The sequence below is a fragment of the Lonchura striata genome, chromosome 34, assembly GCF_046129695.1.
Source record: "Lonchura striata isolate bLonStr1 chromosome 34, bLonStr1.mat, whole genome shotgun sequence".
NCBI lineage: Eukaryota > Metazoa > Chordata > Aves > Passeriformes > Estrildidae > Lonchura > Lonchura striata.
The window spans coordinates 2782436-2800738 of record NC_134636.1 but is presented as its reverse complement, the minus strand read 5'-3'; the positions used below and the strand labels follow the sequence as shown (position 1 = coordinate 2800738).

Genomic DNA, 18303 nt, shown 5'->3' with positions numbered 1-18303 from the left:
TCTGTTTTGAACCATTAAATTAGTTGTCCACATCTTTGAATCTACTAGATGCTGAAGACAGCTAAACAGGCAGGGCAAGATTAACAAGAGCAGTAAAACAACAATCAAGATTCCCACTGCATACATAATAAAGGTTCTTAGACAAGGACCAATTCCTAAGCTTTTAAGCCATTCTTCTATCCCCAGACCATCTTCCTCTTTTAATTGATGAAGGCCCTGTTGTAGTTCTTTAATCTTAGCATGTATTGATACAGAATTGTCAGAGATTCATGCAACACATACCTTCAAATTCCTCACATCCATGTCCATGGGCCAATAAAAAATCAATGGCTGCTCTGTTCTGCAGTACTGCATGATTTACACTTTGTACATCCATAGCAAGCATGGCTAAAATCTCTGATGTTTTATTAAGTTCATCTTTAGCCCAGCATCCCAATTGTTCAGCTAAAACCATAGCCTTTCTGGCAGCTCCTCCCGGTAACAGGGTTGCCACTATTACCTGTTTAAAGGTACTCCAAAACTGAGGTTGGCCAACCTGATCACATTGTAAGTCGTGCACGCCACGCTTTTTTCTTGTCTTCCCTAACCTGTCCCATTGCATTAGCAAGGGCATATTAGGATGGAACAGCGCTAGTTTTCCTAGGTAACAGGGTCCCCCTTGTGGTTTTACCGGTATTCCATTCCAAGCTCTATCTCCACAGATCAAAAATACGCCTTTTGACAACCTTAAGGGTTTGGTTATCTTGGAACCATCACAGTTGGAATATAACTGTGAGGCTACCCTACCTTAGTCCAGTGAAGAGTCTAGAGAAGCCCATTTGTCTCTTGGGTTATTTAAATTCTGCAAGTTCAATGGAACAAAGCTAAACCATCCTCCTGTCGAAACATTCCCTAAACTAGCATTGGCACTTCCAAAGAGATCTAATTCTTCTGGTGGAGATTGTAATGTTTCTTTAAGTGAAAGTACCAACAAACATTGCCTATAGCCATCTCTCTGAGCTTCTGTGTAACCCATGCTCTTGTCTGGCCCTTTCACCTTTGCAAAGTTCTTGCAAAGCATTTGGTTCTTTATCAACCCGCAAAATTCCTCTGGTCTCCAGACAGGAACACCTGTTAAGCAGGTGCGAAATGGACTTGTCACCCCTCCCGAGCTAAGGCATAGCAAACTTTGATTAGTCATGTTAGCCAAGGTTACCCAAATATTTTCTCTGGGCTGATTAAATTGCATTATTTCACAACAAAGATTAGTCAAAGGAACAAGATAGATTATCCATCTTATCACCCTCATGATTACTTCCACTTTGATTTTAATTTTAATGCCTGCACATTTTCAATAAGCCTATCTAACTCTAGGTCTGGATTTCCTACTATTGGTCTTCTTAAATAAGGTCTTATAGAAACCTTCACCTGCTTTTGGCACCTTGTTGATAAAATTTTTGAATTTGCCTGTCTAATCAACCTATCACGAGCGTGTTCTGCTTCCCACCTAGAAAAAGCTAATATATTTTGTTCTGGCACTTCAAATAACTGCAAAGCTAAAGCAACTCCTAAGCCTGTATCTTGTATTAAATCTTTCTTCCAAGTCTCTCCCTGTGTTGAAAGGCACAATTTCTACACCACAAATGTAGTTTCAAAAATACTTGGTCTTCCCAGTACGTTTTTCCACAACCCCCACAAATAAAAGCAACCCAACTGTTACAATTAAAACTCCCACAACCAAGGCACTCGGGATTCTTTGGTCCCGGTATATGAGCAGTCTGTAAAGCTTCAATACTCATAACAATTGCCAGAAAAGTTGACTCTGAAGGCAAAAGTTGATCGATCACTGGGGAAAGTCCTCTTATCTCTTGAAGAAGGTGTCCCACTATGTGGATCAGCTTCTCTTCAATTCTCCTCTGATCCTGATCCGCCAGGGGGGCTGTGAGATGAATCATCCAGAGCCAGTTTGGTCCACTTCGCTGGCACCCAGAGTGAACCTGTAGGGGTGGAAACACAAAGATATCCCCTTCCCCAATATAGGACCTTTGCTGGGTTCTGCCAAATACCTGTTTTAGGTCCCTATACCTGACCCATACTTCCTTGTCCTTTTTGCTCATTTCTTTTTGTCCATAATGTACCATTGCAGTTGGTACCTCCGAATCCCCAAATATACACAAATGATTAAGAACAAAGAGCACTTTCATTAGCCTTTCCTGCACATCTCCAACTTCCCTATGTTTTTCCAAATATCTCTTCAAAGTTCCATTTGCTCTTTCTACTATTGCTTGTCCAGTGGGAGAATGTGCTATTCCTGTAATGTGCTTGATCCCCCATGATTTCAAAAACCTATCCACCCTGCCACCAATGTATGCAGGACCACTGTCTGTCTTGATCTGCTTTGGCACTCCCATTACTGCAAAAAAACTACACAAATGCCTTATAACATGTAATGCCTTTTCCCCAGCTTGAGCCGTTGCCCAGAGATATTTGCTATATGTAGCTATAGTAACATGAACATATTTTAGGCGACCAAAGCTATTTACATGAGTAACATCCATCTGCCAAAGTTCGTTAGATGAAAGACCTCGAGGGTTAACTCCCCATCCCATGCCATGACCCCCATTATGATGACTACATATAGGACAAGCTCTCACTATAGAAGTAGCATCTGCATGGGATATTCCAAACTCCCGTTGTAACCCTTTTGCATTCTGATGTCAGGGTGTCAGACCCAGCCAGCAGGGGTTTAGGAGGTGTGAGTCGTGTTTGACCAACCTGGTCTCCTTTCATGACCAGGTGACCCTCCTGGTGGATGCGGGACAGGCTGTAGATGTGTCTATTTGGACTCCAGCAAGGCCTTTGGCACTGTCTCCCACAGCACACTCCTGGAAAAGCTGCAGCCCACGGCTGGGACAGGAGCACTCTGTGCTGGGCTCAGAACTGGCTGCATGGCCGGCCCAGAGAGTGGTGGTGAGCGGTGCTGCATCCAGCTGGGGACAGTCACCAGTGGTGTCCCTCAGGGCTCTGTGCTGGGCCAGCTCTGTTCAATGTTTTTATTGACGACATGGATGAGGGGATTGAGCCTTTCATTACTAAATCTGCAGATGACACTAAGCTGGGAGCGCGTGTCCATCTGTTGGAAGATAGGAGGGCTCTGCAGGGAGACCTGGAAGGGTTGGAGGGATGGGCAGAGTCCAGTAAGATGAAGCTTAGTGAATCCAAGTGGCCATCCCTGCATTTTGACCACAAACACCCCCTGCAACATTACAGGCTGGGGATGGTGTGGCTGGTCAGTGCCCCGGCAGAAAGGGACCTGGGGGCACTGGTCTAAAGCCAGTTAACATGAGCCAGCAGTGTGCCCTGGTGGCCCAGAAGGCCAATGGCTCCTGGCCTGGATCAGGAATGGTGTGGCCAGCAGGAGCAGGGCAGTGATTCTTCCCCTGTACTTGCCCTGGTTGGGCAGCACCTCAAGTGCTGTGTCCAGTTCTGGACCACCCAGTTTGGGAAGGTCATGGAGGACCTGGAGCATGTCCAGAGAAGGGCAGCAAGGCTGGTGAGGTGATTGGAACACAAGTCCTGTGAGGAACAACTGAGGGAGCTGGGGTTGTTTAGCCTGGAGAAGAGGAAGCTCAGAGGTGACCTTATCACTCTACACTCCCTGAAAGGTGGTTGCAGTCAGGTGGGGGTTGGTCTCTTTCTCCTCACAGCAGCTGACAGAACCAGAGGACATAGTCTTATGCTGCACCAAGGGAAATTTAGATTGGATATTAAGAAAATTGTTTTCTATGGAAAGGGTGATAAAGTACTGGAATTGTCTGTCCAGGGAGGTGGTGGAGTCAGCATCCTTGGATATGTTAAAAAAAAGACTGGATGTGGCACTCTGTGCCATGGTTTAGCTATGGTGGTGTTAGGGCATGGATTGGACTTGATGACCTTAAAGGTCTCTTCCAACTCAGTAATTCTATGTTTCTGTGATTATGTGACATCACAGAGCAGGCTCTGACATCACAGGATGCCTGTAGGACATCACAGAGCAGGCTGTGAGGTCACAGAGCAGGCTGTGAGGTCACAGAGTGTGCTGTGACATTATACGGTGGCTGTGTTACATCACTGAAGGTGTGACATCAAAGGATGGGTCTGTGAGGCCAAGAGGTGCTGTGTGACATGATGAGTTTTGCCATCACAGAGCAGGCTGTGACATCACAGAGGAGATTGTGATTTCATAGGAGAGGTTGTGATGTCACAAAGTTGTCTGTGACATTTCAGGCTGGCTGTGTGATGTCACAGAATGGGCTGTGAGGCTACATAGGAGAATCTGCCATCATAGAGAAGGGCTCTGTGACATCACAGAGCAGCTGCGTGATGTCACAGAGAAGGCTGAGACAATAGAGAGTGGGTTGTGACATCACAGAGCTGACTGTGAAATCACAGAGCAGGCTGTGACATTAAAGGGAGACTGTGACATTAATGGGTGATTGTGACATCACAGGTTTGGCTGTGACACCACAGGGCAGATTTTATGACATCACAGAGCAGCTGTATGAAATCCCAGGTGGCCTGTTACATCTCAGAGTGGGCTGTGTGACATCACAGAGGCTGTGTGACATCACAGGAGCTGTGTGATTTCACTGAGGAGGTCACTCTGCCCCAGTTCCCCCCAGAGAAGTCCAACACTGCTCATGCACAGGGGGGTCCCCTGTCCCCCCGGGTCCCCCCGACCCCGTCGCCGCAGCCTCCCCCAGAGGATGTTCCACGAGATCGACCCCAGAGCCCGACACAGGGACGGGGGCTGGGGCTGTGGGGGGTGGGACGGGGGGACACGGACCCCCTGGCAGTGTCCCTGTGTCCCCCAGGGCCAGAGCCTGGGCCACGGCTCCTTCACCCTGTTACCAACGAGGGCTTGAGAGCGCTGAAAAGTCCCCGGCAAGGGAGCAGCAAAAACCAGATTTAATATTAAGCGACAGCACCACAAAGTTCCCTGGCAAGAGTCACTCTGCTCCTGACTGAACACTTCACACTTAAGGAACACCTAGGAAACAAATCAACCACAAATCCAAACAAAATTCAGGCAATCGAACCAGAAATGATCAGGGAACTGTCCCTTTATGCGGCATAGGGACACATAGAACAGTGAGGGCAAGGATAAAAGGAATATGGCCCAAAACTGAACAGAGGTCAAATTTAACAGGACTTATACCTTAACCTTAACTTCTACCTTCAACTTCAAAATTTAGCAAAAGAACAGATATGAACAGCATTTAACATAACTTTTAACCTACGACTTTTCAATTTAACAGAGGAATATCATTTAATACTCTTTAGCTCAGCTTATAACTTATAGCAAAAGAACAACTCTTAGCAGCATTTAACTTAGCTTAGGCTGCATCACTTGACCTCACTTACAGGCCTGACTGGCTCAGCTATCCAGGGCACTCAGAGCCCTCAGAGAGCAGCATTTCTGCCACATTCCCCAGCACAGGCACTCCTGTGTGCACACAGACACAGAGAGTCAGTGCAAGGCACCTGTGAGAAATTCCCCTGAGGGCAGGGAAATGCTCCCTGAGGATGCTTTGGCATCTCCCCTGCAGGGAAGGGTTGAGCCTGGAGGAGTGGGGGGATCGGCCCAGGCTCCCTCCTTGTTCGGGATCCCCGAGTGCAGCAAACGGGAGAGTTCCCGGCTCGGAGAGGCCCCACTCAGAGGGAGTCGCTGGCCCAGGAGAGCTCCAAGGGCTCCTTTTGGAGCGCTGTTTGTAGGGCCCCAAGAGAGGGGCTGCAGTCCCAGCCATGTTTCATCCTGGCCGCACTTGGCATCAGCAGCTTTCTTTGGCAGGGTGAGAACAGGGATATTGTGCCACCAAGGGAACACAAACAGTTCCCAGGGCTGCTCCTAAAGTAACCAGGAGCTGGCTGGGCAGCAGCAGTGCCTGGAGCAGACAGTGTTTGTGATGAGCTCCAGAGGAGCTGAGCCCAGGGGCTGCTGGCCAAGGCCGAGGCCCAGTGAGGATTTCTCAGCTGGCAGGGCGGCCTGAGAAGGGGAGGAGGGAATGCACCAGCACAGGAACCATGGAACCAAGGGAACATTGTGATATTGTGGGGCCTGTGAGACCTAGGGACCATTGTGACACTGTGGGACCTGTGACACCAAGGGGCTATTGTGACACTGTGGGACCTGTGACACCAAGGGGCCATTGTGACACTGTGGGGCACCATGGGACAATGGACACCATTGTGACACTTGGGGGACAGATTGGATCATGGAGACCATTGGGATACTATGATGCCCAATGGAATCAGCAAAGCATTGTGGCACTGTGAGGCCTCATGGAACCAGTGAGACCATTGTGACCCTGGGGTCCCCACAGAACCAAGAAGACCATTGTGACACTGTGGGGCCTTGTGTCATCAGTGGTCCATTGTGACACTGTGGAGCCAAAGGAGACCATTGTGACACTGCAAACCCCCATGGTCCAAAGGTCCATTGTGACATTGTGGGTTTCATGGAACAGAGGACTCATGTGTCATTGTGGGGCCTGGGGAACCATGGAAACCATTGGGACACTCCATGACCTCATGGAATCGTTGGAACCATTGTGAAACTAGGAGGTCTCATGGAACCCAGGGGCTATTGTGACACTGTGGGACCCCATTGAACCAAGGGTCCATTGTGATACTGTATGTCTTCTTGTAATTAAAGAGCAATTCTGACACTGTGGGGCCCCATGCAACCAAAGGAACACAGAACAGGTCTGGCTGGTTTGGCCTCCCTGGACTGCCTGACTGGTCCAGCTGACCTTGGCATGTTAAAGGTCTCTTCTCCTCTGCTACTGGGGCTCACTGGGACAGAAAACACTGGGGCTCCCTGCTTTCCTTCCAATGGAAAAGAACTGTCCTTCTCCTCCAAGTGCCCATGGCCAGAATTGGGATTTTACGTCCAAATGTCCTTTTATCCAGGGATTTTTCCCATAGGAATATTGCCAGGACAAGTCTGGTTGACAGTGGTTTCATGAGGGTCACCTCTCATCTGTGCCCAAAACACTGGGGAAGGCTCCATGCTTTCCTTCCTATGGGAAAGAATTGTCCTGTTGTGTGTTTTTCTTTAGTTTGATATTTGTTCTGTGTATGTTCAACCTCCCCCACTAGTCTCCTCCCTTGCCCAGTTGTCAATCTTCCCAAGCTCTTCCCTACCCCCATCCTCTCCAAGTTGTCAATCCTCCCTTTTCCTTGCCCCTTTCCCCAGAACATTCCCTGTCACTCCTCCTAGCCTCCTCCCCTGCTTCCAGAGCATTCCCTGTCTATTTAGTGAGGCTCAGCACCCTTTTGGTTACTTTGTGTTACTCCTCTCCCCTGTTTCCCCTGATAGTTTTGTGCTCTGTTAGTTCCTCCTTAGACTCTTCCCCAGGCGTACCCTCAGTGGTTGCTGTTCCTATACCCCGCCTCTTGAGTTCTGGTATAAAACCTTTGCTCGCCCTCCCCAGAGGGTCTTGGGGCTCACTGAATAAAACCATCCTGTTCACCCCCAAGTCCCGTGTCGCCTCCCCATGCCAAGTGGGACTGCAGAGCTTCACAGGGGGAGCAGCCGCCCGTTCTCTTCCCTCTCACCGCCCAGCACTCCACTGCTCGGGGTATCGCGGCGAGAGAGGCTGCCCACATTACAACACTGTCCTGCTTCTCCAAGTGCCCATGGCCAAAATTGGGATTCTGTCTCCAAAATTCCCTATATCCAGAGGCTGCCTGCAGACAATCTGCCATTCCTGACAAGTCTGGCCGACTTTGGCTTTGTAAGGCTCTCATCTGCCTTCCAAACACTGGGGCTCTGTGCTTTCCTTCCTATGGAACAGAACTCTTCTTATCCAGGTGCCTATGTCCAGAATTGGGATTACACCTCCAACATTGCCTGGTGTGAAAGACTGGAGGAGATTGTTGGCTGGGAACATTTTGTGTGTGGGGGAGGAAGGGGCAGGTCCAGCCCTGCCCGGCCCTGGAACCCCAATCCCCCCAGAGCCTCTATCCCAGCCCAGCAGTGTCTGCCAGTCCCTGGCACAGCACAGGCAATGCTCCACAGCCACCTCTGGAGCTCCCAGCCCAGCTCCTGAGTGACCAAATGACCCCAAGTCCTCCCTGGGGCTGGGGCAGCAGAACTCAGAGGCACCAGCGGCTCCAGCTGGGAAATGGAGTGTGGGATGGGGCTGTGAAAGCCCTGCCTGGGCTGTGCCAAGCAGGACACACAAGCCCTGACCCTCATCCCCCAAGCAACTCTCTCAAGGAGACATTTAAAAGGAATTACAATAATTTGTGTACTCTGAGTTAGATTCACTAGAGAAATAGTGCCCCAAAGCTCATTAACATTCAGAACACTTGAACAAGTCAAGCCTCTGGGAATAATTTGATTTAAGTTTTAAGTCCTCATGCAGTTGGAATAGATATGAAAATCAAGACCCTTGATGGCTGACAATCCATCAGACTCTGTCCCTACCCCCACCCCACCATTTCCCCCATCCAAGCCCTGGCACTCAGAGCAGCCTTGTGCAAATCTGAGCTCCCTCCAGCCCAGGCTGCACCTGCAGGTTTCAGCTCCTTGGCTCCAACCCCCACCTGCTTTCCTTGGAGTAAGAGCTGCCTGAAGACACAGAGGGATGTTCAATTCTTGTCAGCCAACAAAGCCAAGGGAAGACACAGCTCCATCAGATGCAGAAGTCATTCCTCTGCTGGCTATTAAATCCACTTTGCACAGTAGCCAGTCTCAGAGCAATGGAAAACACTTTCTGTACCCAGCACAGATCCCAAGGTCCCCCCAAACCCTCCCTGCCCCGATTCTGCCCAGATTTGCTCTTTCCACACATGAGTCATGTGCTGAAGTCAGGAGCTCCCTCCATGCCCAAAGGGAGGAAAAAAGAGAAAGTGGATGAAGAGCTCTCCTGTGCAGAGCCAAGGTCCAAGTGCCCCTGCAGTGGAAACCACAACTCATCAGGTTTGTGTCCTTTGGGCTCAGGGATGGTGACACTCAGAGGCACAGAAAGGTTTCTTGCCAACAAACAGGAGTTGAACATTTGAACAATTTAATAACCATCACAGATTTCCTTTTTCTTCGAACTGTTTAAACCTGCTCTGGACTGAAAACCCAGAAAAACACTGGCAGCTCAGACCTGTGGCCCACCGAGGTCTGGGACCCTGCATTCCAGTGCCAGAGGGACTGAGAAGAGACCGAGTGATCCAACTACAACCCACAAAAAGGACTTTCTGAATTGCCACCTCTTCAGAACTCTGAGGGGGTTTATTTCATATTATTCATGCTTGTGAATACTATACTTGTTAAATAAACTGGTTTTTTCCACTTTTCTCCAGGGAAGTCTTCTCCTGAATTAGTAGGGAGAAGGGCCGCTTGAACTTGATTTGTAGACGGACTCCTTTTGGAGGTTTCCTCACAAAATTTGCCCTAAACAGTCACAATTGTGCCACTTCACCAGTGGCACAACTCCCCAGCCCCCCAGGAAAAGAAAGGACATGTCAAGTTCTCCAAACACTTGGCCTGCTTTGCTGCAAAAGTTGTGATGCATACACAGTGCAGTGTGGAAAGCCAAGAGAAGCTGGAGCAGGTGGCAAATCTTGGGACAGAAGCTCGACCTGGTTCTCCATGAGAGGTTCTTGTCAAGAGCAGACAGGAGAAGATTCCTGGAGAAGTGGAACAGCTTTGCAGAAGTGCAATGAAAATGAAAGAAAGTATCTAAGATGTTTTCCTCTTTATTTCTATGCTCTCCTTTTCCATGTTGCACGACTTCTCCATGCCATGAATTCCAAATGGATCTCACCTCTAAGATGGGTCACTTAGCAATGTAAAATACCATGAGCTACACGCAGTTTGCCTTCCCCTGTTTTTACTGGAAAGCAACGCTGGAGACATCAGTGCAGTGCTTGGGTCAGGTAGGAATCCTACAGCAAGGGAATGTGCCCCAAGGGTGTTTGAGCCTCGGCAAGGACAATGCACAGCAGCGACACAGCAGAGGGGATTCCTCTGCCAGTGTGCAGGAGTCAGGACTCTGGATCTGGGCTCCACACTGCAAAGTTCCCGTGTCTGGACAGACGAAGGGGCTGTCCCCGGGGCGCGCGGGGCTCGGCCGTGGGGCTCGTGGGGCGAGCGGGGAACGGACACGCGGACAAACGGCCTCGGTGCTTCAGTTGCAGAGGCAGCAGCGGCGGCGGCGGCAGCAGCGGCGGCAGCAGCGGCAGCAAAAGCAGTTTTTCTCTTCTTTCTCTTTCTCTTCTCCCTCTCCCGCTGTCGGACACCTTCCCCTCGGTGTCCTTCCCCGGTGTCCCTCTCCTCTCCCCGCCTCCTTCTCCCCATGCCGGGCCGGGCCATGCCCCCTGCCCGCCCCCGGCCCCGGGCGGGGCTGCCCCGGCCCCGCCCGCCCCGCCGCGGTCTCGCCTCCGCCCGGCTCTGGCCGTGCTGGCGGTGGCGCTGCCGGGCGGGCATCAGTGCCTGGGGCTGGGCCGGCATCGTCGCCCTTTGGCTCCGCCTGGCCCGAGCCCGGCCCCGGCCCCGCCGCAGGGTCCGGCCCCGGCGCCGGCGCCTCCCGGGCCCCGCGGAGGACACACGCGGCACGGCCGCTCCCGCCGCCCCCGCTGCGGCTTCCCCGGCCCGAGCTCCGCCGCTCGGCAGCGCGGCCGCCGGCCCCGAGCCTCCCGTGTCCCGTTGCCGAGACCGAAGGCCTGGGGATGGCCGGCCCGAGGCGCTCGGGGGGCGCTCGGGGGCCGCTCCTGGCCCCGGGCCGAGCGCTGACAGCCGCGTCCCGCCCGCAGGGAAGGCGCAGGAGGCCCTGCAGGAGCGGTACCGAGTGGGTTCGCTGCTGGGGCGCGGCGGCTTCGGCAGAGTGTTCGCAGCCACGCGGCTCTCGGACGGCGCCCCGGTGAGCGGCGGGGCCGGCGGCGGGCACGGAGGAGGAGGAGGAGGAGGATAGGGAAGGAAGAGAAGGAGGAGGAAGGAGGAGGCAGCGGAGAAGGAAGCAGGAGGATGGGGCTCGGCAGGGCGGGCGGCGAGCTCAGCCCGCTGCTGCCTTTGGCTTGCAGGTGGCCATCAAAAGGGTGCCACGGAACCGCGTCCGGCGCTGGGGCGAGCTGGTGAGTGAGCGGGGCCAGCGGGAAGAGCCGGGCCGTGCCGGGCGGGGATGAGGCGAGGCCCGGCATGGGGGAAGCCACCAGGACGCCTCGATGGGGAGCGGGCGTGGGGCCAGCGCAGGGCGCAGAGCATCCCGGGCTGGCTGAGGGGTTCCCCTGCCCTGGCACGACATCAGTCCCACTGGTGGCACCGTGGTCCTCCCGCAGCCCGACGGCACCAGCGCACCCCTGGAGATCGTCCTGCTGGACAAGGTGTCCACCGGCTTCCCTGGTGTGGTCCAGCTGCTGGAGTGGTTTGAGCTCCCCAACAGCATCGTGATGGTGCTGGAGCGGCCGGAGCGGTCTCAGGACCTCCTGCATTTCATTCGGGCACGGAGGTTCCTGTCTGAAGAGGTGGCACGGGAGCTGTTCCGCCAGGTGCTGGAGGCCGTGCGGCACTGCACCAGCCGCGGGGTCCTGCACCGTGATATAAAACCAGAGAACATCCTGGTTGACCTGGCCACTGGCCAGGCAAAATTGATCGACTTTGGCTGTGGCACCTACCTGCAGGACACAGCCTACACTGACTTTGCAGGTGAGCCCGGGCAGGGGTGTGCTCCTGGTCCCACCATCTCATGGCCCAACATCTCACAGGCCAAGCTGGGTGTGGCAGTGGGGATTATCCCTTTTGCTGCCAGTCAGAGTACTGAGTCTTTACCTGAGCTGCTTTTGAGTGGGGCTGGGTGGGGAGGCATCTTCCAGCCCTGCTGGCAGCCTTCACCCACCACTCTGCCTGGGGCTGGGGTTGGAGCAGCAGCAGCCAGACTGACAAAAGCACCCGTGGGTGGGGGTAGCAGAGGAGGGGGCCAGGACCAGTGCACCAGCCAGTTTGGTGTGCAGGTGAGAGGAAGGGCTTGGACTGCTCCACTCACCTTGTTTCCATAATATTTTATGAAAACATAAAATATTGCCTTCATAATATCTTTGGGGCACTGCAGGCAGGGAGGATAAGGACCTGTTTTTTCCCCCACCCCTGAGTAGGTTTTTGCTTTACATGTCATGGTCAGGCCTTGCTGGGGCTTCTGCTGCCCTCTTCCAAAACCAGTGGCTTCTTGTCCAGCCCTGAGTTTGTACACAATCCCAGGTGCTGGCGAGAGTGCAGCAGTCACCTCGTGTGTCACTGGGGCAGCCCCTGCACGCCCAGGGATGCTGGGGCCAAGCTCTGGAAGCAGCAGCATCCCCCTGATGAACTCCATTTGTATTCCACAGGAACACTGTCATACAGCCCCCCAGAATGGACCCGCTTGGGCTGGTACCATGGCGAGGCAGCAACGATCTGGTCCCTGGGCATCCTGCTGCACCAGATGGTCTGCGGGCAGCACCCTTTCAGGAGGGGCCGGAAGATCAGCTGGGACCATCAGCTCTCGCTGCCACAGCGGCTCTCTCCAGGTGGATCCTCATCTCTGGCCACGGGGGAATACCAGTGCTGGGAGACAGCAGCGGGCTCGTGAGCATCTCGCTCTGGCAGCCGCTGAGGAGGTGGCACATGTCCTGCTCTCCTGCTCTCCTCCACAACAGGGAATTGATGGGAAAGTTAAGCCCAGCTGGGAGCACAGAAGCAGCATGGCCTGGGCATGGGAAGAGTGGGGCAAAGCAGACAGGAGCCTTCTCTAGCTGACTGGTGGTTTCTGGTTTTTCTGCCCAGCGTGCCAAGAACTTATCAGGTGGTGTTTATCCATGCACTTCTTGGACAGACCTTCCTTAGAAGACCTGTTCTGTGAACCTTGGATACAGGATAGTCACCTGTCATAGATGAAGGGAGAGAGCCTCATGCACACTTTGCTGCAGGGCCCTGGTAAGTTACAGCTCCACACATGCCCTGGCAATCAGAAGCAAGGAAACCCAGACTTTTTTCCCTGCCTGTATCAATGCACTGGGGTTGTTTGGTGGGAACACGCAGCCCTTGTGCTGGAGCTGAGCTGCTCTGCCCAGCACTGGTGGCTGCCATCCAAGGTGGTTTTGCTTGTCCCAGTTGCCTGACAGCTGGGGCCCTGGGCAGAGCCCTGACAGCCTGGTCTTGACCCCCAGGGAAGGAGAAGGAGCCCCTGGAGAAGCTGTACCAGGTGGGGCTGCTGGAGACAGCGAGGACAACATCAAGGATGACAACCTCTTCCTCAACTTGGACACTGGCAGCTGAAGATGATGAACTTTTGGCACCTTCTCCAAAGCCAGGCTCCACAGCGGATTTGCAGATGAGTCCACAGCCGGGGAAATGCTCCCAGATTTGGGCATTGCTCAGACTGGCTGGGAACAAAAGGTTCCCCCTGTGCTGGGGCAGAAGCAACTTCAGTCGGCTGCCCAGCTGTTTTTTGGCAGGGCTGGGGGCATGGGTTGTGGTGGATACAAAATGGGAGTTTGCTCCTGGCCCTGCTAACAGCCCCCACCACCCAGCATGGACTGGGCTGAGGCTGGGGCTGGGGCAGCCAGCCCGACACAAACAAACCCCCATGGTGGGAGCAGAGGTGGGACTCCAGAACCTGTGCAGGGGCTGCTTTGCTTTGCAGGCAAGGAATGGCTTGGGCTGCTCCACATCCCTTGTTTACTTTGGGATCATTGTTATTTTGGGAGGCAGTGCAGGAGGGAAGAAAGAAAGTGTGGGCTTCTCTCCCCCATGGGTGGGATTTTCCCTAGCATGTGGGGGTTGGGCCTTCCTCAGACCCCTGACAGAGATAAGAGTTTTTTTCTTGCTTCCCCTTGTCTCTAATCACTTTTCAACAATTTGTTGTTTGTTTTTCTCGAGGAAGCGTTCATTGTAAGGTCCAGTTGGGATTGGGAAGTGCTTGGGAGCAGCTGCAGCGTGGATGGGCCGTGCCCTTGGAGAAGGCTGAGGACATCATTTGGGACCAGCTTTTCTCCCAGCGGAGGATGGCGAGAGGTGAGTCCCGGCCTGCTTGGTATGGTGGGATCAGAGCTTTTGGGAGATGGCAACAAGCACAAGGAGTCTCCTGCTCTGGGCAGCTGCTGAGGGCTGGGTGTGCTGTGGCTGGCTGCAGGCTGGGAATGTCCTGCCCTCCTGCTCTGCTCCCAAAGGCAGCAGTGATGGGCAGCTCTGGGCACGGCTCTGGGCACAGCCAGCATGGCCTGGGCTCTGTGGGCAGCTGGGACAAGGGGACAGGAGCCTTCAGCTGACGGGTGGTTTCTGGTTTCTCTCCTTGCAGCCGGGCTCTGCGGGTGCTGAGGCTGCTCTGGGCTCTGCCAGGCCTCTGCTGGGCTCTGCCCTGGGCACAGCTGGGCTGGCTCTGCCCTCCCATTGCTATGACAGCTTTGCATCAGATGAGCCCGTTTGAGCACAGTGCCTGAGCTTTCTCCTTTGGCAGGTGAGTGAGACTCTCCTGCAGGCCAGGAGATTGCAGCTGGGGTCACACATTCAATTGGCAAGGACCCAGACTCTCCACCGTCCCAGCTGAACCCCTGAATCTCCGCAGGAATGCCTGGATCTCCACTATTCATTCTTCATTGCTTTTTGGCTGGAATTGTGCAGTTGCACTCTCTTCCTCCTCTAGAAGTGCCATGAGTGGCCAAAGCTGGCAAGTGAGCCGTGTTCCTGAGGCAGTGCAGTCTGGAGCTGATGGATGGAGAGTTGCCCTTCCCACTTCCAAACCAGAGCAAAAGGCCGTAAGTGGGATTTTTCATCCGTAAGAAACCCCTGACAATTTCAGAGGGAATGTGCAGCTCATTCCCAGAGTGAGAAGGAAGGTCATCTTCTAAAGGATTTGGGGTTTGACAGAGTTTAGATTCCCAGTCCTGTCTGGAGTTGGAAGGGCCCCAATCAATTTCCTATTGCTTTGACCACAATTTAAAATAACAATGTTGGAAACAAGCCCCAAAAACTTTAAAAAAGGCTGCTGAGGTCAGTAAGATGGATCCATGCCATCACACATTTACAATGTAAATAACTCTCTTTTTACAATGTAAATAGTTCTCTTTTTAAAAAGATCATTTACCTCTTAATGCAAAGTTACAGAAGTTGTTTCACTAACACTTGGATTTTATTTGTATCTTTTACAATTCATCTAATTGTTCTTTTCTTTTTCCTATTTTTTCTCCAAATAGAGGTCCTGGCCCTCTTCCAGCCAAAGGGGAAAGGGCCCCACCAAGCCTTGTTACCCACAGACAACATGGTAAAACTGAACACTAAAGGACCTTGTGGGCATTATTCTGGAATTAAAAAGGTGCCAGCTCCATGGACAACAGAATTATTGTTCCTAACTTGAATGAGATTGGGCTAAAAGAATGAAGAACGGTGTCACTACAGTACTACAGATGTCTGTAATTTGTACCTTGATAGTCAGCCAGAACCTTTGTTTGCCAAAACATCTCCAGAGTTTCTCCAAGGGATCAGTCATCAAAAATGTTTTGAAAATGTAAAGACCAAGGTAGCCAAAGCACTCAGTGTCACTAATTGCTGGGTATGTTCTCAGCTGAAGCTGGGAGGAATGGGGTTCCCTTGGAGGGCTCACCCTGTGGGGTGGCCAGAACTCTGTCAATGGGCTCTGCCTTGTAACAGAGTCAGTGAAGGGACAGTTACAGAAAACTCTGCTGTGGGACACAGGAATACAATGATCAGTGTGACAGGATTCACTCAGATTTCCCGTCAGGAGAAACCCAACCCTGTTATAGTTCTAGAGGCTACAGTGTCAGAAGATTTCTGTGCTTTAGCATCACTGCCAATGTCAGTAGAACTTGGGGTGCTGCAGCTGGTCAGTGTCAGTGTCACACCACTCCCAGCTGCAGGGCCACCATTCAGGCTCCTTCAGCAACAAGCACAGAGAAGACTTAGGGCCCAGAGAACATTTTCCACCCAAAGAGTGCCTTGGGTTTCAGAAAGCAAAAGATTCTGGTTCACCCTGCGCCCCATGTGCACTGCCCTGTCCCGTGGAGTTGACATGAATGAGCTGAATGGATTATTAGAAGAGGTAGCAAATGGTACTGTTAAAATGTCCAATAGCACATCCTATGAGCTCCAACAAACACAAATGTGGACTTCAGAGAACCGCATGGCCTTGGATTATCTTCTTGCTGGCCAAGGAGGAACCTGGGCTATCAGGGGACAGGGATGTTGCACTGCTAGCAGTGATGGGTTTGAAGGCCAACAGTCAGGAATCACCTTGGCAGAAAGAGCAGTAGAAGAGTGGCAGAACGAAGAAAATTCTTCTGGGTGGGATTGGCTTCATGGCTGCCAAATTGGAGGTTGCTGTGAAATGCATTCATGGCAGGGCCTGTCATCATTGCAGTGTGTGCACTTGGTGAGTTGCTGGGACACTTTGTGCTGGGAAGTGGAGTATTGAGACCTTCCTTAAAAGAGACAGTATCAAGAAAAGAGAGGCATTTGGTAAATAAGAGAGAATAGCAACAATTTAGGCATGTTTTAAAAGGAACGTGAATAGTTCTGAGTAATGAACTTAAACTGCACTTAATTGTAGAACAAGAGAAGATGCCTTTATGCCTAATACCTAAATCTAAGCTGTGTTACTGAAAGAATTGTTACGAAGGTTGTAGTTGATTGTAGGTCTCAGGACCAATCAAAGTACCAAGGCCTGAACAGGTTGTGGTGATCAAGGCCTGAACAGGCCCTGAGGCAAAGCTCACCTCTAGATGAACCTTCCAAGCAAATGTTGTATTTGTATCCACTCATTAACGAAGCATGATTAACAACATGATCCATGTATGTGTTCCTTGATAAAACATGGATTTATCTTTCTGTATTTAGAAACAGACAAGGCCCCATCTGGCCTTGTTTGGGGGTGAAGGATCAAAGTCAACTCCCTTGGTTCCTCCTTCAGCCCTGGCCAGGCTTTGGGAGAAAGCAGTCAGGAGAATGAAAGCAGATGTTCTCACACTAGCAGTGATGTCAGCTTGTTTGTTAAACATTGTAAAAGCTGTGTCCTCTCACAGCTTTGGGGTTGGAGCTTCATTGGCTGCAGAGGTGGAGGCACCTGCAGGAATTCCCAGTGTCTGGGAGTGGCTCTCCAGTCCTTGGCTTCCCCCAGCTGATGTGTGGCTGTGGATGATGGTAAAGCCTGAGGCTAACTGGTGATGGATCTTTCCTTAATCACTCAAGGCAATCTCTGGTAACAATGACTGGATGCATTGCTGAGCTTTTTTGTAATGCTTTGCTAATGATGATGTGCTTTGCTGAGCTTATCCTTTTGTAATTCTTTGCAGCTGTGCATGATATAAATGACACAATTCCTTCAGTTGGTGTCTGTGTCTTTGGTGCTGACCCTGCCCACTGGTGAAACAGGGCCCCCTCCAGCCTAAGTGTTACCTGGGAAGAGAAAAGCCATCACTCCAAATGTCCCCCCTTCCTCCTTGTTCCCCCCACTTTATACCCTGAGCGTGATGCCCTATGGTCTGGGGTATCCCCGGGGTCAGTGGGGGCCACCTGTCCTGGCTGTGTCCCCTCCCAAGCTCTCCCACAGCCCCAGCCCCTCTCCAGCGTGGCCAGAGGAGGGTCAGGCCAGGCTTTGGCTCAGTGGGAGCTGAGCAAGAGCAAAAGCATCTCTGTGTGCCCAGCCCTGTGCTCAGCACCCGGCCCAGCAGCGTCTCAGTGCCAGGGTCTGTGCCATCAGTCCCTGCCAGGGGTTTCCATGGCACCTGCCAGGCCAGGTGACCCAGGTGTGGTGTCCCAGTGAGGGCTGCCATGCAAACAGTGCCCAGCACTGCCCCTTTCTGTCTGCCTGACCCGGCCTTGGCCCTGGCCCTGGTGTTTGCTGCTGGTTCCGCGGCACCTGACCGGCCCGCGCGGCACAGGGCAGGCGGCCACGGCACAAACCCACAGCAAGGGCTCCCCTCTGGCTCTGGGCAGTGACAGCAGCCCTGAGCAATGGGCTGGCACAGTGGGGTCGGTGCAGTGTCCATGGCAGCAGTCCCTTGCAATGGCCAGTGCAGGTTGGGATGATGATCCACCCTCACAGCCAGCCCAGGGCAGGTGTGCGGTGCCCTTCCCCACAGCCTGTCTGCACAGAAGCACTTCCAGGGCTCTCTGCATTTCCCTTCCCTCACTCCTGAATCACTCACACACCTCCCAAGGACCCACTGGGAGCTTTGAGCTGCAAGGAGTGCAAAGCTGGTCTGTCCTTCAGGAGTTGCTCTCATTCTGCCCTGAGCCAACTCTGGATTTGTGTTCATTGCAGAACTTCCTGTGTGACTACAGCATTCCTTGCAGGGCTCTGC

At 52.6% G+C, this 18303-nt stretch overlaps 1 protein-coding gene across 1 annotated transcript; it reads left to right on the top strand.

Moving 5' to 3' along the window:
• Positions 1–3043: 3043 nt before the first annotated feature.
• LOC144247816 (serine/threonine-protein kinase pim-1-like) lies at positions 3044–12992 on the top strand. Its single transcript, XM_077789472.1, has 6 exons — positions 3044–3114; positions 10451–10880; positions 11041–11091; positions 11296–11662; positions 12337–12516; positions 12773–12992. Exons 1-6 carry the CDS (start codon positions 3044–3046, stop codon positions 12877–12879), a joined length of 1206 nt encoding a protein of 401 aa, XP_077645598.1. The 3' UTR covers positions 12880–12992.
• The last annotated feature ends 5311 nt before the right edge of the window (positions 12993–18303 follow it).

Coding starts and splice junctions, on each gene's coding strand:
- LOC144247816 (XM_077789472.1), top strand. CDS start 3,044: ATGGATGAGGGGATTGAGCCTTTCATTACTAAATCTGCAGATGACACT. Junction 11,092..11,295: donor TCCGGCGCTGGGGCGAGCTG/GTGAGTGAGCGG, acceptor GTCCTCCCGCAG/CCCGACGGCACCAGCGCACC. Junction 12,517..12,772: donor GCCACAGCGGCTCTCTCCAG/GTGGATCCTCAT, acceptor TTTTCTGCCCAG/CGTGCCAAGAACTTATCAGG.